Raw genomic sequence first — 16,068 nt, 5'->3', positions numbered from 1 at the left:
TGGCAAGCTGGCTGGCAGGCAGCTAGGCTGCTATGGTTAGCCCTGACAGTGAGCAGTACACCCAGCTGCCTGATCCCTGCCCAGCCCTCACTGTGGCTAAGTGATAGTGCAGCAGTCAGTCCCAGCACTGTCTAGCCAAGCGCGGCGGCAGCTGTCCCAGCACTAGTCATCCTTGCACTGGTGTCGCTTGTTCCAGCACCAGTACTGACTCAGCTGGTACTACCCAGCACCAGTCATCCTGGCATTTTACTGCCCAGGCACTAGCCTGGCCCAGTACAAGCTGGCCTGGCCCCAGCAGAGGGAAGGCACCAGCAGCATGGATCAGGAATAAGTTGGTCTTGGTTCCTGGCCTTGCTTACTGAGTGCTTGGGAGCGTGAGAAAAATGCTTCTTCAGCTGCAGAAGCAGCACCCGCACCTTGGCCACCAGTGACCAGATACCAGCCAGCTCCTTCCTCTGGCACCCTCCACTCCTCCTTGCTGGAATGCCACAGCCCCTCTTCCCTCTTTTCCTATCAAACATGCAAAGCTGCAGCAGTTGCTTATCTGAGCATGGCAAGAGGACATAGCTGAGCTGAACAGGATAGGTGTAGCCTCAAGTGACCAGCTGCTGGCCATGAACCAGAGCTGTCAGTGCATGACCCCAGCATGGCTGAGCATGTTTGGTTTCCTGGCGCTTGGGTCATCTCAGGGCTGTGGTCAGCCAGGCATTGCTGTCCTACCTTCACAGCAACCATGCAAATTTGGATCCCCTTCCCAACACTGGGCAGAAATAAAACACACATCCATGTCAAACATAATATATTTATAGCAAAAATAGGCTTTTTCTGTAGCTTCCATACACAAGGTTTTCTCCCCGTATATTTACGCAGTAAACAGGTCGACTGAAGCAGCGTGTGCTGGCTGACTCAACAGCTGCCCTTGCTTCAGGCTCCCACTTACAACGGGTGGCTTCATTCCCCTTTTGTGGCTGCTCCCTGGAGCCTGTGCTGGTGCCCTTGTACCTCTCCAGCTAGGGGCTGTGGCACAGGCAGGGAGCCCAGGGAGATGGGGGGAATGGTGGTGTAGCCTCTCAGGCAGAAGACAAGGCTGGTGGACAAATGCCTCTGTTCAAATGCCTCTATTCAAATGGAGCAGTCCCAGGAGTGTCTCCCAACCCACATTCGAGGAGAAGCTTCCTGTAGCTTACCTATGCTGACCACAGGCTCCTCCACCATGTTGTTAAGCAAGTGATAGCACAGGACCTCAGCCCTCTCATGGTGGTAAGAAGGTACAAACCACATTAACTCAAACACATAAGCCTCCCTTGTTCCTCCTGCCTCTTTGCTGACAGGAAGCAGAGGAGGCACTTAGGACTGCCAAAGTCCCCTGCAGAAACCCCCAGTGCCTGAACACTGTCAAAGACCTTCGCATCCTGGTGTTGGAGAAAGCAAAGCATGAACATGCTCTGCCAGCAAGAGCTTCACAGTTTGGAGTTTGCTGGGTCATCTCTTGTCCATCCCAGAAGGGTTTGGCACATAGACCTAAAGGACATAACACACAGGCAGCAAGTGCATCCCCTTGCTGTCCTGGGGAAGGGCCCTTGCTAGGAGCTGGAGCTTCTTGCTGCCTAACCCTGCAACTCAGAACATTGCAACACACCCACACACTGCCTGCACTGTTCCCAAGTGAGAGACACCACCCCAATGAGGACAGGTGCCCAAGGGTGGCTTTGCAAGCAGAGCAGCTACTGCAGCACAGGGAAGGAAGCCAGTTCTCCCCTCTGCCCTCCCTGTGCCACTGAGGCTCCCACAGCACCCAGGCAAGGAGCATCCCTCTAATCTGGCCCCAGTCCCCACCCACTTCCCTCTCCCCTGTTTTTGGCAGTCCTCCTCGGACATGTTCAAGTCTCCAGCATCTCAGCAGCACGGACTTGCCTCACAGTTTGGTAATTGCACGTAACAGGGCCACTCAGTGACCCCCACAAGGCCGGGGGGGAACCAACAAAAAGGAACAATACAGTCAAGTAAACTAAATCAAGAAATCCCTCGCTGTCGGTCCCAGCATGATGGGTCCCGCACGAGTTCAGGAAGAGAGGAGGCTGCCCGGCCCCGCCGCAGCACAGCTCCCACCATCTAGGAGATCATGTACTGGGTGATGGCCTGCAACGCGTACAGCAGCTCTGCCTGCATCCGGGCTTCCAGGATGAGCAGGTTCACGTGGACCTGGGGGAACAGCAAGAGCGGCTCAGGCAGCTGAAGTGTGCTGTGCTCAGCGGTGCAAGCAACTGCCCACCTGGGCAAGGGAGTCTTTTGTCATCAAAATGCCACCAATTTGCCAGCTCAGGCAGCTTCCCTTTTCCACTCCTCCCAGTCCTGTAGGCTGTGGCTGCTTCCCAGAGCTGCGTGCCAGGGAGTCCCCTGCATACTTGGCACCAGCATTCCAGGCTGGCAGCAGCAGTCCCTGACACCCACAGCAGCCACTGCTGTGAGTTACAGTGTGACAGAGGGATCCCCAGGAAGCACTCACCCCTGGGATAATGACCTTGGAGATGCCTGTGTTGCTGGTGCCCCTGGTCTCATCACAGTGGACAGCCCCATCCCACACTAAGCCCAACTCCTTACAAACAGCCAGTTTCCATTCCCTCCCTCAGACTGGTTTGGTGGCTCAAAGATCTCCCACACATCCCCCAAAGCACCCCAGCTTGCAGCCTCTGCCCACTCCCAGCCCCACTGCAGCCAGAGCCAGGGGCCAGCTGTCCCACCTTTTCACTGTGCTTGAACTGCTTCCAGAACCTGTCAAACATTTCTGAGTTTGTCTTCTCTGGGTAGCAGGTGACAGTTTTAATGTAAACTTTGAGCATTCGCTCCAGGAGCTGATTCACTTCTGCATAGTCATAATCATCGTACCTGTGGGGAGCACAGGGGCAAGTCATGGCCAGCGCCTTGCCTGTGGTCTGCCTGGGGCATGGCACAGCCACAGGGCAGGGGGGTACATGCCAACAGCCACCAAGCACTGAAACCCTGTCCCCAAAGCCCCCTGCCCTGGCCAGAGCAGTTTAGTATCTCTTCCCTGCCTGTCTCAGCATCCAGGCAGGTGATTCACCTCTGTCCCTTCTCCGTGCTCATCTCCATGACAGACTGAGTGTCCTACCCTCCTCCTGCCTGGGTCAGCTCAGTTTTCTCCCCTGGACTGTGAAGTTGGTTTCCCTACCTAATGCCAAACATGCAGTGGATGTAGTTCCAAATGCCACGCTTGAAAACAGAAGGTTCACAGCCCTGCCGCTTGGCCATGGCACTGCTTTGCAGACCATCCACCATCCTAAACTTCTCATCCAGGAGATGCCCAATGTCAGAGTAGAGCCGGTTGACCAGTGAGAAGCCATGGTCTTCCCAGGAGTAATCCTGTTGAGCACAGCAAGAGGATTTTGCAATTGCAAAAAGGAGCTTGGAGCATATTCCCAGGAAGAAGGGCTGGAGCCCTCGGGAAGCAGAAGAATTCAGTGAATATGCTCTGGAGGTGGCTCTGCCCAAACCACAACATCCCTTCTCAAGCAGCTTTTGAATGATTTTGACCCTTACCTCCATGAGAGCCGTGTGAAAAATATCATCAACCCTTGGGGACAGAAGTCACCTCCCTTTTCCCAACCCTACTGAAGCAGGGCCGGGGAGGGGAGCTTGGGCTGCTGCCCACCAAGAGATCAAGAGAGCAGGACTCTTACCTGGACTCTGAATACCTGCGTCTGATCCTCGTCGCGCCGGGCAAAGTCCTGGTATCCAAAGTCAGGGTCCTGCATATAGCAGGCAAGGTTGGTGGCACCGGTGACTTCCCCATCAGTATCTGCAAGAGGGGAGAGCCCTGCAGATGGGTCAGAGCAGTGCTCAGCTGCCCTGTTCCCAGCCACATCAGGCATTGAAAGCCAGCCCTTGCTCTGCCCCACGTGCATCCCACAAGCCCCTCTGAACCACACATCATGGAAAACATTACGCATGGAGGAGCAGCAAACACCCAGATGTGCCATATGAACTCCCACCCTGTACACCCATCTCTGATCCCTGCCCCTCACCTTCCTCTCGGTCCTGCTGCAGCAGCCTCATCTCGTCCCTGCCCTCAGTTTCCACATGGATCCGCTGCATGCGTTCCCGGAGGGAATCCAGGTCCATGCAGGAGTCCAGGGACTGCACAGACACAGAGTTGGGGGTGAGGGCAGTGGTCCCAGCACCATCCCCCCATCCCCTGCAGACCCACCCTCAGGAGCTTACCCGCTTGCGGTTGATACGCAGCAGCTCCTGGCTGTAGCTGTTGCCGGCAGTGGCCTCGCAGAAGCACTGGTTCCCGAGTGACAGTGGCTTCAGCAAGCCTCGGCCCCCCAGCCCCTCGTCCTGCTCACAGCCACAGCCGAAGACAAAGCTGGCAAGTGCATGGCAGTGTGCCAGGAGGACGACGGCGTGCACCAGCTCTGCCAGTGACCAGCTCCACTCGCTGATCTTCAGCAGCTTCTGCAGAACATGGACAGACCAGCAATGTGACACAGGCAAGTGCGCAGGGTGCTGACAGCTGCTGTGGACATTGCTGTCCTCGCTGCCATCCTGGACCCTGGCTCAATGCCCTTCCCAGTACCTCAATGTGCTCCTTGGTGATGAGCCATGGCCGGTGTGCCAGGATCTTGTTGATCTCATTGAGGTTGCGGAGTTTGGGGGGGATGAATTCGAGGCCGCGCAGCCACTGGGGGTCTCCCCCTGCCCGCAGGAACTGCAGCACGTGCAGGTTCACCAGGTACCGGCACTGGTGCCGGGCCGCCGCCTGCAAGAGCGGCACATTGGCATCCGTGCACAGCCCCCAGCAGGACAGGCACCCCACACCCACCTCTTGCTCAGCCTCCAGGACACCGTGATTTTGGCCCCTGATGAGAAGTCCAGTAAATAGGGTGTCTTCTGGAGGCTGAGGAGAGCCCCCCCGTCCCCTCTGGCAGCTCCCAGCAGGCTCACCATGATGGCAATGTAGTGCCGGCAGTCAAAGGGCAGGGGGCCATCCATGTGCATCAGGTAGTGCTGTGTCTTAAGGAAGCTGTCAAGGTACTGTGGGTGGTAGCCCATCTGCTGGGTCACCGCCTCCAGCCGCCCTCGGCTTGCCAGCACCTTCACAAAGAGGAACTGGGGGCACTCGGGGTCACTGCTGGACATCTTCACTACCTGCAGGAAACACACTCTGCTTAGCTCTTCCCAGAGCAGCCCCTGCTGCAGCAGCATACCCCAGCCAAGCCCAGGCTCTGCAAGGGACAGAGATCCCTCTCCCAGCTTAGTGCTGCCAGAGGGACACTCATGGCTGTCAGACAGAGCACTGCTCAGTGCCACAGGTAGTGGGAAGACAGGTAGCAAGACACACTGTCAGGTTGGTCACTGTCTGAGACAAAGCTCTGCGTGGAGCGGAAGCAAAGGGCAAGCCAGGAATGATGTTCTTGTAGTGGTGCAAGGCCAGATCAGGAGAAACATGACACAAAATACATTCCAGAATGGAGCAGCCCATCTGCCTTACCACCAGCATGGAGCTCTCCTGCCCAGTACCAAGATGAGAGAGAGTTGTGGAAAGAGCAGAGGGGCTCCCAGGCTCCTGCCCTGGCAAGCCAAAAGGCAAGCCATATCCTGGTACCTTTCATGTGAACAGGAGCACACAGAAGAGCTCTTTACATGTTGCCCAGGCAGACAGCATGGGAGTGCGTCCTGCAGCACAGAGCACAGCTGTTATTGGATGTGCCCACCAGAGAAAACACAGATGGGCAACTCGGCAAGGGGGGCCCAGACACCCCCAGCAATGCCCACGCCAGCCTTGCACCAGGGCCCCAGTCCAGCACAGCCCCTCCTGAGAGGGTGGTCGGAACAGAGGGCAGGGATGTTGGAAAGATGCCCAGGCAGCTGCCGTGCTCCAACGGACGTGTTGCCACAATTCCCACCCGACAGCATGGTCTGCACCTGCAGCCTGCCCACCCCAAGGTACAGGTACAGCAGGTGCTAACCCTTATCACAAAGAAAGTCACAGCTCCTGCTTGCATGTGGGAGCCCAGGCAGCACCCTTGGATGTAAAGGATGCATCTCTTCTCCCAGGCTTGAACTGAAATCGCTCCTGGGGAATTCTGGCCCTGCTGACACCACTGTCCGTTCCTTCCACCTGTCTCTCCAGTGCAGTCACCCAAAGGCTGGTGACTGGAGCATGGTAACAATGGTGGCACAGGACAAAACCAGGAGCATTTCTGCAAACCACCAAAGCTACAGGGTACGTGGCAGAGCACCCAGGGGTGAGGGGCAGACAGAGCAGGGGTGAGCTGTGTGGCAGCACAGAGCAGTTGCACCCACACAGGCAGTGCAGGAAGCTGCTCAGGCTATTTTCCACCATCCTGCACTTCTGGTGAAAACACCATTGCTCATGTGTCAAGAGATTTACTTGATGACATTTGAAGTGTCCTCTTCACTTCCTCTGGTAAAAGGGGTCCACAAAACCCCAAAACTCAAATTAAAATGGAAAGAGATGAAAAGCACCAGTTTCTCTGATTGACAGGAAAAGATGAAAGCCAGAAGTGAACTGCAAAAGCCCCCTACAAAATCACTCTGCCTGGGGAAATGAGATGCCATGAGGACACCCAAGGGGCTACAGCCACTGGTATTCTCCTCCTGGAGGGCTGAGGTGGAGCCAGGGGCCTTTTCACTTCCCCCGGGGAAAGGTGGTCCCCACTAAGGAGCTGTGCAAGCAGCCCATGGCTTGGCCTCTGGTGTTGCCAGCTCTCCTCACTCTGCTTGTCCAGGTGATGGTGGAGCAAACAACCAGGCAGATATTGGAAGGACATGATGAAGGAAGGAGGAGATTAAGGTGCAGAACAGCCACCTCCTTGGCTCTCAGCCCCTGTCCAGGCTAAACTGCCCACTCCCAAAGGCACCAGCTCAGCCCAGGCTGTCTCCTACTGGCACCACCTGCCACATTCCCTCAGTTCTGCCTCCCCAGCTTCTTACATTGGCCCCAGTGCCACCTTCCTCATCCTCCTCGGCCACAGCCCTCCTCCTCCTCCCCTGCATCCACTCGCATTCCCGGACTGTGGGAGCATCGCCTCCCTTCCCAGTGGAATCTTCGTGTGTCCGAGCGCCCTGAACTCCAACAGGCTCCTCACCTGCGTACCCACCGCCAACCTCGTCCCCTCGGCGCCCGGTGGAGCCGCAGGGGTAACGGTGCCCCGGCGCTCCCGGCCTGCAGCCGTGAACACATAAAGAAGGCAGGAGGTTGAAGGAGCCCGGAAAGCGCCGGGATGTGCGGGAGAGGGGCCGGCGGACCCCGCCGCACTCCCCGCCTGGCCGGGGCTTATCCCTTCGCCCAGCGAGACCGCGGCTCTGTCGGTACCGGTGGCTCCTCCGGTAACGTTTGCTGGAGACGGTGCCGCGACGGTATCTCTCGCCCGGCCTTTATGCCTGGGTATTCAAGAGGACGGGAAAAGCACGAGTGGCCGCGGCAGGGGTCCCTACAGCAGTGCCGGCGGCAGTGCCGGCGGCCGGTACCCGGGGCCGGTACCCGGGGCCCCATTGTGCGGGCGGCGGCGGCGGCAGCGCCCCCGGTGAGCGGCGCAGGCAGTGCAGGCGGAGAGAGAAAAACAAGTTTGATTGGCAGTGATGGAGCCACGGCGCCTCCCGCATCCCGCACAAAGGGGACGGGGACGGCACCGCCGCACCGGGACCGGCACCGGGAGCAGGACCAGGACCAAGACCAAGACCAAGCCGCAGGGGAGGGCACCGTGAGAGCGCAGCCTCGCCGGCCCCGGGCACCGCCAGCGGGCAGCGGGAATGTCCCGGCCTGCTGGCGCCGCAGCCGTGCCGGCCCGGTGGCGGCGAGCAAGGAGAAGCCCGGTGCTCCTGTACGGGCTCCGGTGGTGGCGGCGGGGCGGGTCCTACCTGCCCCGGCAGCCGCTGGCATCGGCTTCCTCGGGGGTGCTCCACGCTCTGGGGACACACGATCATGGTGAGCCCGTGCCTTGCCGTGCCGTGCCCTGCCGTGCCGTGCCGAGCCGAGCGCAGTCCCGGTGCCCGGTGCCGGTGCCCCCGCCCGGTGCGGCCGCCGGCAGCGCAGAGCCGGCACCGCGGCAGGCACGGGGGGCGGGCCCGCCTGCGCCAATCGCCGCCGCCAGGGGGCGGCCGCCGCCGCACCACGTGGGCAGGGCTGGAAAGTTACCGGTGCCCGGCGCGCAGGCCCCGCCCCCGCCCGGGGTGGGCGGGGCCCGGGGTGCCCCGCCGCTAGGGGGCGCTGCTGCCTGTCCTGGGCACCGCGGGACGCGGGGGGGAACAAGGCCGGGGATCCTCACCCCGGGCCCGGCCGTGCCAGGGCTCGGCTGTGCCGGGGTCCCGCTGTGCTGTGGTCCCGCTGTGCTGTGGTCCCGCTGTGCTGTGGTCCCGCTGTGCCGGGGTCCCGCTATGCTGTGGTCCCGCTGTGCTGTGGTCCCGCTGTGCTGTGGTCCCGCTGTGCCGGGGTCCTGATGTGCCAGGGCCTGGCTGTCTCAGGGTCCAGCTGAGGGTTCCACTCTCTTCTCCCAAGCAAGTAGTGATAGGATGGGAGGGTGTGGTCTTATGTCCCTCTACCAGGTGAGGCTGAGGTTGGACATCAGGAAGAACTTCTTCCCGGAAAGGGTGAACAGACATTGGATTAGACTGCCCAGGTAGGTGGTGGAGTCATTGTCCCTGGAGATGTTTAAAGAAAGACTGGAGGTGGCACTCAGTGCTGTGGTCTGGTTGACATGGTGATGTTTGGACACAGGTTGGACTCGATAATCTCCAATGTCTTCTCCAACATAATTGAATCTGGGATTCTGTAAAAGCAGCAGAGGCTGCAGTCAGTGTTGGCCAGAAAGGTCTGGTCATCTGCAGGGACAGCAGCCGTGGCTGGGGGCTGCAGGTGGCCCCAGAAGTGGTTGGAGAGCCCAGAGTGGAGCCCATTGCCCGGTGAGGTCATAGCACATCGTCTGAGTGTGCAGGGAGCCCTGTGAGACGGCCAGGACGGGACCCATCCATATGCTTGATGTTGATTGATGAACATGCTGCCACTGTGAGCCTGGGACAGCAGGGCTGAGACAGTAGGACTGTCCCCTGCCTTACCGTGTGTGAGAGGTCAGAGGTGTTCAGGATTTGGGGCTCCGCTGGTGCTTTCCCCAGACCCCACAGGATGAGCCTGGGTAAACCCCTGGTGGGCAGAACTTTACTGTCACTGGAAACTGGGGACACAGGCAAAGGAGCAGTGAGGCCTTGGAGGAACTGCCAGGATACACAGTGGCTTGCTGTCTGAGCCAGCACAGGCAGGACACAGGAACAACCACAAAGCCATGGATAAGAGGCAAAGAGGAAATTTATTTTCATTACTTCACTGACTGGAGGATCTCCCAAGCAGCACCCAGGCAGAGGCACATAAGCAGGGATGAAGGCACTGTGGATCTTGGTCCACCCTAAAGGATCACTGAACCTGCTGTTTCTGCCTGTTTATCAAGGATTTGTGCAGTTGTGGTTTACCACTGTGATTTGATCTTTCCCACAGCAGGCCAGGAATCTCAAGCATGTTAAATAAGGTGCCACTAAGTCTATCACAGGCCTGTGTTATCTAAACACAGAAGTTCTTCTTACTGAGCACACAAAGCTAAACAACGATGAGTCTGGTACATGTGTTTTCCTAGATTAGCTGCAAGGCACTTCATGTTTACAATCTTTCTTGCCTATCTTTCCTTATTTTTCCACACTTGAACCCCCTGAGACTCCTCATCCTGTGTGTCCCCATCAGTTGGCCAGTGGCCCCTGTCTGCTCAGCTGCAGCTGCCCACTCACCAGGACATGTCCCTGGGTGTGCTTGTGGGCACCCTGGAGCAGGTAGGAGGACTTGGCAGGAAGCAAGACCAGGGACCCAGGGCATTTGGCATAAGCATGGCAGGAGCAGGGCCTGAGGAACAGTAAGGTTTGGGCAGCAAAGCTGTGGAGAATGGGGGATGCAGGGGTGCAGGAGTGTGTCACACTTTCCCGTAGCTGTTCTGGTAGGGGCTGTGCTCACTGGGGGTGCCTGGGGGCCCAGGCATTGGAGGTGGTGCATGATTGCTGCTGTCCCAGAGGTTCTCATGGCTTTCCTTGGGTGGCAGCTCAGTCACATAGCAGATGTTCTCACTGTAGTTGGTCTTGAAACTCTCCATGACATCTTTGGGGACTCCAGCCCATTCCTCCAGGGAGCAGAGCAGGGTGAGAGGAGCTGCCACCCAGCCCAGCCCCAACCCCACACAGAAGGGGTGGGCCCAGGGCAGGGCTGCCTGTACTGTCTTACCTGGAAATTGCCATTGTGGGTGATGAACAGCTCATCAAAATTCTTGCTGGGATTGGGAATTCGGGGCATCAGGATGACCCATACCCTGTGCAGGAGAGCTGTGTTAGAGGGGAAGAGCCCCAGTGCTGCTGCCCCCAATCAGCTCCCCACACTCACCTTTCTGTGCGCACCAGCAGGATGACAAGGACCAGCAGGAGCAGGCAGGAGGCAATGGGGACCAAGACTGTGCGGATTCCAAACCAGTGCAGCTGTTCCTCCACCGTGCCTGAAAAGAGTGGGGCTGAAACTGACCCCTGGACAGCACACCACCGTGGCAGTGGGGTGGGCCTGCAAGTGGTTCTTTTTGAGTGGCCATGGCTGGGAACAGAGGATGGAGAAGGGGCCTGTCCCCAGGCCCTGCCATTCTATCACTGTAACTAGCTGGTGACCCTGTCCTAGCCCAGCCATGCCCTCCAGTGCTAAGAAGACCCTGACAAAAGTCAGCAGGTCCCACTGGTAGGGTGTGTTTTGCTTCCAGATGTACAAAGGATGCTGCTGCTGACACCCCACATGCCCAGATGGGTCTTGCCCCTACAGCTGCTGCCTCAGGCCATTCTCTACTTGCTTGGCCATCTCTCACCTGCTGAGCCCTGCCATGCTCCAGTCTATCCTATCCCACTGCAGCCCTGGGAGCATACCCTTGCTGGTGGAGTTGCTTCCCCAGATGACAGGAACGCTCCACTCGCTCCAGAGCTGGGTGCTGCCACAGTATTTGTTGATCTTGCTGCGCACGTAGAAGGTGTAAGACTTCTCATAGTCCACGCTGGGTAAGGAGAAGACATGTCCATTCACCAAGAGTTCCTGCAGAGACATGAGCCCTGTGCTGCTGGCTGGGACCACCCTGGCAGCTGATGCACAGGTCACCCCCAGGTAGAGCCATAAGGGTGCTGTGGCCAGAGCTCTCACCGTCCAGCTGGTATCCTTGTTGCTCTTGTACTTGACAGCATGCTCCAGGCAGTTGCCTTTGGGGTATGGGGAGTCCCAGGTCAGCTGCAGCTGATTGTTGCTCATGTTGTGGATGATCAGGTTGACTGGCGCCGCTGGTTTCACTGCAAGGTACAGGTAATGCCCAGTGAGGGCCGGCCCCATGCCCCAGTGGCCCTGCTGCCAGCTGGGAACTCACTGGGGAGCTCTGAGAACCCACAGCCCTGCAGAGGAGAGGGGGGTCTCCCCCACCCCTCTGTACCCAGGTCCTGCAGCAACATGCGCTTGCTGGAGATCTCCAGGGTTTTGCCGCCGATGCTGGCATTGATGAGAACATGGAAAGGCTGGAACTGGATGAGCTCGTTCTGCTTGAAGTGGCAGCCGACCCTGACACCCTGGTCCTGCAGGTAGTGCTTGCACTCCACCTCCTTGTCAGATGTATTCTTGTACCTGTGCCACAGTGGGTTACCAGGACTCCCCAAGGCCTCACATGCCCCAGCTCCCCAGCACATCCCATCCTGCTTGCCCTGGACACAGAGCCTGCCCCACCCTGGGCTTGGGGAGGAGAAGCAGCCTGATGCCAGGATGCAGCCCCCCTGCTGCTAGGGACCCACTGCTGGACACTCTGCTGTAGGACTAGCCAAGGCACCTACCAGTAGAAGAGGGAGTAGTTGACTGTGGGCATCTCTCTGCTCCCCCACATGCAGGTCATGTACTCCTCGTTGAAGAGGACACACTGCACCCCTGTAAGCAACAGACATTGCTGGGCATGGCAGTGGTGGGTGGCTGAGCCAGGCCCCAGGGGTGTACCGGAGAGACATGGCACATGCTAGATCCCTGAATACTGGATATCCCTATGAGCCTCCCTCCATGAGAACCAAACTCATCAGCCAGCACTGCAGGGGCCCTAGAAAGCCAGAGTCCACCTGGGTTGTAATGTAACACAATGGAGCAAACAGGCTGTTTCTACACGTGGAGGGCACCTTCCTGGCAGCCCAGGAGGTCCAGGGATATAGAGGAGCTTTTTCCACAGAAATCTGTTCTTTTATTGACAGCCAGATAAGGAGTGGATTTTTCTTCCAGAAAACAGTGGTTTGGATGAGAGTGCCAGGTGGAAAGAAAAGCCTCTATGTCCTGTCCCTTTCCTCTGCACAGCACTACTGAGGTGACCAGGAAGGAAAGGGCAGCTGGTGCAGATCCACTGACCATCCTGGCCAGCACCCACACGTAGCACAGACCAATAGGATCTGCCAGTAGAGTGGTGAGGCAGAAGCCCTGCAGGACTAGTAGCCAGGGGCTGGCGGGGTCAGAAATGCTCCAGCACTGCAGTGGGAGTGAGGACACCCCCCAGCAGGGCTCCCTGCTACAGCCTGACCCTCCTGGCGGCCCAGTTGCAGGAGACCATATAGGTGCCGCAGGTGCTGGGGAACATCAGGGGTCGCAGGGTCCCTGGTGTGTGCCAGCCCACACAGCCCCACATCCTGTCCTCGCCCGCCATCACTGGGGAGCTCCATTCCCCAGCGCCACCCACAAAAGGGGCCTGTGGCCTTCCCATGTGCCCCCTTACCTGGGTGGCTGTGGACAGCAGCAGGGTAGGGACCCGGCCCACAGAGGAGGAGGAGGAGAAGGACGGGAACGAAGAAAGTGCCACGAGCCGCCATGGGGGCTGCTGACCTGGGATGCGTGCGAACAGCCTCACCCAGGACCGCCGGCTTCCGCACCACACTGCTTCCTGCCCCACGCACCGCCTGCACTGGGGCCCCCTACGTGCTGCCCCATGGGCCACCTTATGGGGGCCATGGCTCACTCCAGTGGGGCCCCACAGCTCATCCCAGTGGGACTCCATGGCTCATCCCACTGGGATACCACAGCTAACCCACTGCCACCCCACGGCTCGTCCCACTGGGACTGTCACCCTTCCTCCTCAGTTCCCCTGCCTCACAACTTCTTGGACCTCCCAATTCATCCTGCCGTGTTCCCATGGCTCACGCTGCCGTGGTGCCGGGATCATCGCCGCTGGGCTGCCTCAGGATCATGGCTGGGATGGGGATCCCAACGCCCAGCCCGCCTGGATCCCTGGGAGCGTCATCGGGAGGCAATGTGGCAGTCAGAGGGGGAGGTTGCAGGGAGAGGATCACAGCGGGGCTCTGTGTGTGTGACAGTACGGCCGGTGTCCGCGGAGGCTGTTGCCGGTGCAGTGATGGCCGCACCGGGGGTATTGGTAGCCGGGGTCCCGGGAGTGCCCCGGTGTCGGGGCCGGGGGGCAGCCGGGGCTGGGGGGGAGTGGGGGGGGGGGGGGGGAGGGGGGTGCCGGGTGTGTCACGTGATGCCCCTCGGGCTGCCCCGTCTCTCTTCGACACTTTCCGGCTTCGCTCGACCCGGGCTCGGGCCCTCGCGGAACTGCTCGGGACTCTCCTGCGGCACTCCGCTCTTTTTGTCCTCGCTCGTCCCTGCTTCGGAGACGTTCGGCTCTCTCCGGCGTCTCTCGGATCTCTCCGGCTACGCTCGATGCTCTTCGTCATTCCTCGGTCCAGTCACATCAGTACTCGGGTCTCTCCGTCAATTTTCGTCACTCTTCGGCAACACTCGGGCCTCTCCGGCAACGCTCGGAACTCTCCGTGCTCCTCCGGAGCTCCTTCGGCGGCGCCCACCTGCCCCGGCGCAGCGCGCAGGCGCGGGCGGCCCCGGCGGCCCTTGTTGTGGCCCGGCCGCCCCCGCCCGGCCGGCCCGCCATGGCGGCCTTCGGCGTCCTCAGCTACGAGCACCGCCCGCTCAAGCGCCCGCGCCTCGGCCCGCCCGATGTGTACCCGCAGGACCCCAAGCAGAAGGAGGTGCGGGAGCCGAGCGTGTTGGGGGAGCCCGGGGTGCTGGACCGCTGTGCCGGGGCCGGACCTGAGGAAGCGCCGGGTTAGCGGCGCGAGGGCCGGCAGCTGGGCGAGGGGGCCCCGTCCCGCCGGGTCCCCTGGGGTTGGGGAACGCTGGCCGAGCCGGGGGAGCCGCGGTCCCGGTGTCCCAGCGCTGCCCTGGGCGGTGCCTGGTAGCGAGGGCTGGGGGAGGTCGGGGGAGCAGCCGGGCCTCGCCTCGTTCAGACCCCGCGGTGGGGACGGAGGCTGCGGCGGTGGGCGCGGAGGGGCCGTGCCGGGCCCTGCTGACCGTCCTTCCCCCGCAGGATGAGCTGACTGCGCTGAATGTCAAGCAAGGCTTCAATAACCAGCCGGCGGTCTCTGGGGACGAGCATGGTAGTGCCAAAAATGTCAATTTCAACCCGGCGAAGGTGAGAGACAAACCGACGGTCGAGGGGCGGGTTTGGCAGGGCAGGCTGCTGGATCCTAGACAGTCCTGGGTCTCGTTCCTTCCCTGTGTCGAGAACTAGGAGATCTTTCCCTTTTGTATGGGTTTTTTTAACATTTGACTCTCCGTTTCTGTAGAATGCAAGTTCTGCATTTGTTTAGAACTGTGTTTCACCTCTGAGAGTGGGTTTTTGTCTGGCTCAGTGCATCTTAGGGGCAGGTCTGTGTCTGCAGTCTTCGTAAAGCCAGCATCTAGGACTCCTTAAATTCTGCAACTAAGCAGAAGCACAAGGCTGTGATAGTAGGAGAGGGAAGCTTCTTACTGGTTTGGTTGCATGACGGTCACGGTAAAAGGAAAGCACGATTTCTTGAAACATCTGGAAGTTTAAAAATGGGAGTTATATAATAGGCTTCAACTCCATTTTTTCAGTCTCTGAAATCAAGATGTTGACTTCCTGACAAAACAACTAGTAATGACCTGTGTTGGAAGGCAATCAGTAAGCACAGGATATTTGTTTTCCTTGGCTGAGTTCTGTCTGAGAAGCCTTCTGTCTGGTTTGACAAGTATTTTTAAAGGGTTGTGTCCATCTCAACTTGAGTCCCTGCTTGATTATTGTGTGAATTGTCTAGACAAATTCATCTCTGTGAGTATAATAAAAAAGTTATTGGCAGTTATTTTGTGTTTCAAAAGTTGGTATTGGTGAGACTTCTGGTAGGAATGATAAATGATATTTTAAGCACACTGATCAGGTCTTTGACCTCTGAAATATAATTAATCCTTTTTTTTTTTTCTTCTCCAGATCAGCTCAAATTTTAGCAGTATTATTGCAGAAAAGCTGCGGTGCAACACCCTGCCTGACACAGGGAGACGGAAACCCCAGGTCAATCAGAAGGATAACTTTTGGCTGGTGACAGCACGTTCTCAGAGTGCCATAAACAACTGGTTCACAGATCTGGCTGGAACTAAGCCCCTCACTCATCTTGCTAAGAAGGTATGTTACAGGAGAGGCAGCCTGGCAGGGCAGAGAATTTAATCTGTACTTGTTTCTAGAGGTTTTCTGAAGGTCTTTACTGTTCGGAGAAGTTTCTTGTCTATACATCTTGTGAAGCTTTCAGCTTAAAGAGTGGATGTAGAATTTGTAGTGCCCTGACTGTTGTCCACACTTTGAGAACTGGTCTCTTGTCTGTTATTTGGAGGCGTGTTCAACTTTGCCTTTTGGCTTGTAGGACAAGACTGATTTATTTTAAGGTTCAGTTGTTTTTCAGAAGAGCTGCCACTGTTGCCTTTGGTGTGTTGCTTAGATTAGGACATTTCAGTTGTGGAGGGTTATTCAAGTTCTCAAAAGTCATAGTGAGAATTACTGAAAATATTCAACTAAATGACTTCCCAGACTTCTGTCGCAGTGAGGTGTTTCTGCTTTTCAGCTGAGGAGAATATGTGTGCTATCACTTGGTCCTGGCCAGGCTACAGTATTTCTGTGCTCTGGAGTCTAGGTAGATATTTCCCTTATAGCT

The 16,068-nt window shown here is 58.1% G+C and overlaps 3 protein-coding genes across 8 annotated transcripts in view; 1 reads left to right on the top strand and 2 right to left on the bottom strand.

Moving 5' to 3' along the window:
* Window positions 1–1,910: 1,910 nt before the first annotated feature.
* Window positions 1,911–8,134, bottom strand: LOC131583731 (sestrin-3-like). 3 transcript variants are annotated; one of them, XM_058848141.1, is made up of 10 exons: window positions 7,906–8,129; window positions 7,134–7,428; window positions 4,966–5,169; window positions 4,598–4,780; window positions 4,240–4,476; window positions 4,044–4,155; window positions 3,699–3,835; window positions 3,191–3,381; window positions 2,742–2,886; window positions 1,911–2,202 (listed from the first exon to the last, which is right to left on the bottom strand). In XM_058848141.1, the coding sequence occupies exons 3-10, from the start codon at window positions 5,158–5,160 to the stop codon at window positions 2,113–2,115; spliced, it is 1,290 nt and encodes a 429-aa protein (XP_058704124.1). In that variant the 5' UTR covers window positions 5,161–5,169; window positions 7,134–7,428; window positions 7,906–8,129; the 3' UTR covers window positions 1,911–2,112. The 3 variants fall into 3 exon arrangements, with proteins under 3 accessions (XP_058704124.1, XP_058704121.1, XP_058704123.1); XM_058848138.1 differs by lacking the exon at window positions 7,134–7,428 and having other exon boundaries at window positions 7,906–8,134; XM_058848140.1 differs by lacking the exon at window positions 7,134–7,428 and having other exon boundaries at window positions 3,699–3,817; window positions 7,906–8,134.
* A 1,196-nt stretch (window positions 8,135–9,330) lies between these two features.
* Window positions 9,331–13,158, bottom strand: IL2RG (interleukin 2 receptor subunit gamma). Its single transcript, XM_058848244.1, has 8 exons — window positions 12,831–13,158; window positions 11,917–12,007; window positions 11,526–11,713; window positions 11,246–11,388; window positions 10,978–11,140; window positions 10,457–10,565; window positions 10,301–10,385; window positions 9,331–10,199 (listed from the first exon to the last, which is right to left on the bottom strand). The coding sequence occupies exons 1-8, from the start codon at window positions 12,922–12,924 to the stop codon at window positions 9,996–9,998; spliced, it is 1,077 nt and encodes a 358-aa protein (XP_058704227.1). The 5' UTR covers window positions 12,925–13,158; the 3' UTR covers window positions 9,331–9,995.
* Window positions 13,159–13,936: 778 nt separating this feature from the next.
* Window positions 13,937–16,068, top strand: part of MED12 (mediator complex subunit 12) — a 36,184-nt gene continuing 34,052 nt past the window's right edge. For all 4 annotated transcript variants that reach the window (XM_058847632.1, XM_058847634.1, XM_058847633.1 and 1 more), the window contains exons 1-3: window positions 13,937–14,094; window positions 14,433–14,537; window positions 15,354–15,545. In XM_058847632.1, the coding sequence (XP_058703615.1) occupies window positions 13,996–14,094; window positions 14,433–14,537; window positions 15,354–15,545 (396 nt within the window). In that variant the 5' untranslated portion in view covers window positions 13,937–13,995. The remainder of the gene's footprint in view (window positions 14,095–14,432; window positions 14,538–15,353; window positions 15,546–16,068) is intronic.

This window comes from Poecile atricapillus, chromosome 12 (assembly GCF_030490865.1).
Source record: "Poecile atricapillus isolate bPoeAtr1 chromosome 12, bPoeAtr1.hap1, whole genome shotgun sequence".
Lineage (NCBI taxonomy): Eukaryota > Metazoa > Chordata > Aves > Passeriformes > Paridae > Poecile > Poecile atricapillus.
Note: the sequence above shows the minus strand (reverse complement) of the source record. Positions and strands in the feature narration are given on the sequence as shown.

Coding starts and splice junctions, on each gene's coding strand:
- LOC131583731 (XM_058848138.1), bottom strand. CDS start 7,971: ATGATCGTGTGTCCCCAGAGCGTGGAGCACCCCCGAGGAAGCCGATGC. Junction 5,170..7,905: donor GCCAGCGGCTGCCGGGGCAG/GTAGGACCCGCC, acceptor TGTTTCCTGCAG/GTAGTGAAGATGTCCAGCAG. Junction 4,156..4,239: donor TGCGTATCAACCGCAAGCGG/GTAAGCTCCTGA, acceptor GTGTCTGTGCAG/TCCCTGGACTCCTGCATGGA.
- IL2RG (XM_058848244.1), bottom strand. CDS start 12,924: ATGGCGGCTCGTGGCACTTTCTTCGTTCCCGTCCTTCTCCTCCTCCTC. Junction 11,714..11,916: donor AACTACTCCCTCTTCTACTG/GTAGGTGCCTTG, acceptor ACTGTGGCACAG/GTACAAGAATACATCTGACA. Junction 10,386..10,456: donor CTGCTGGTGCGCACAGAAAG/GTGAGTGTGGGG, acceptor TCTCCTGCACAG/GGTATGGGTCATCCTGATGC.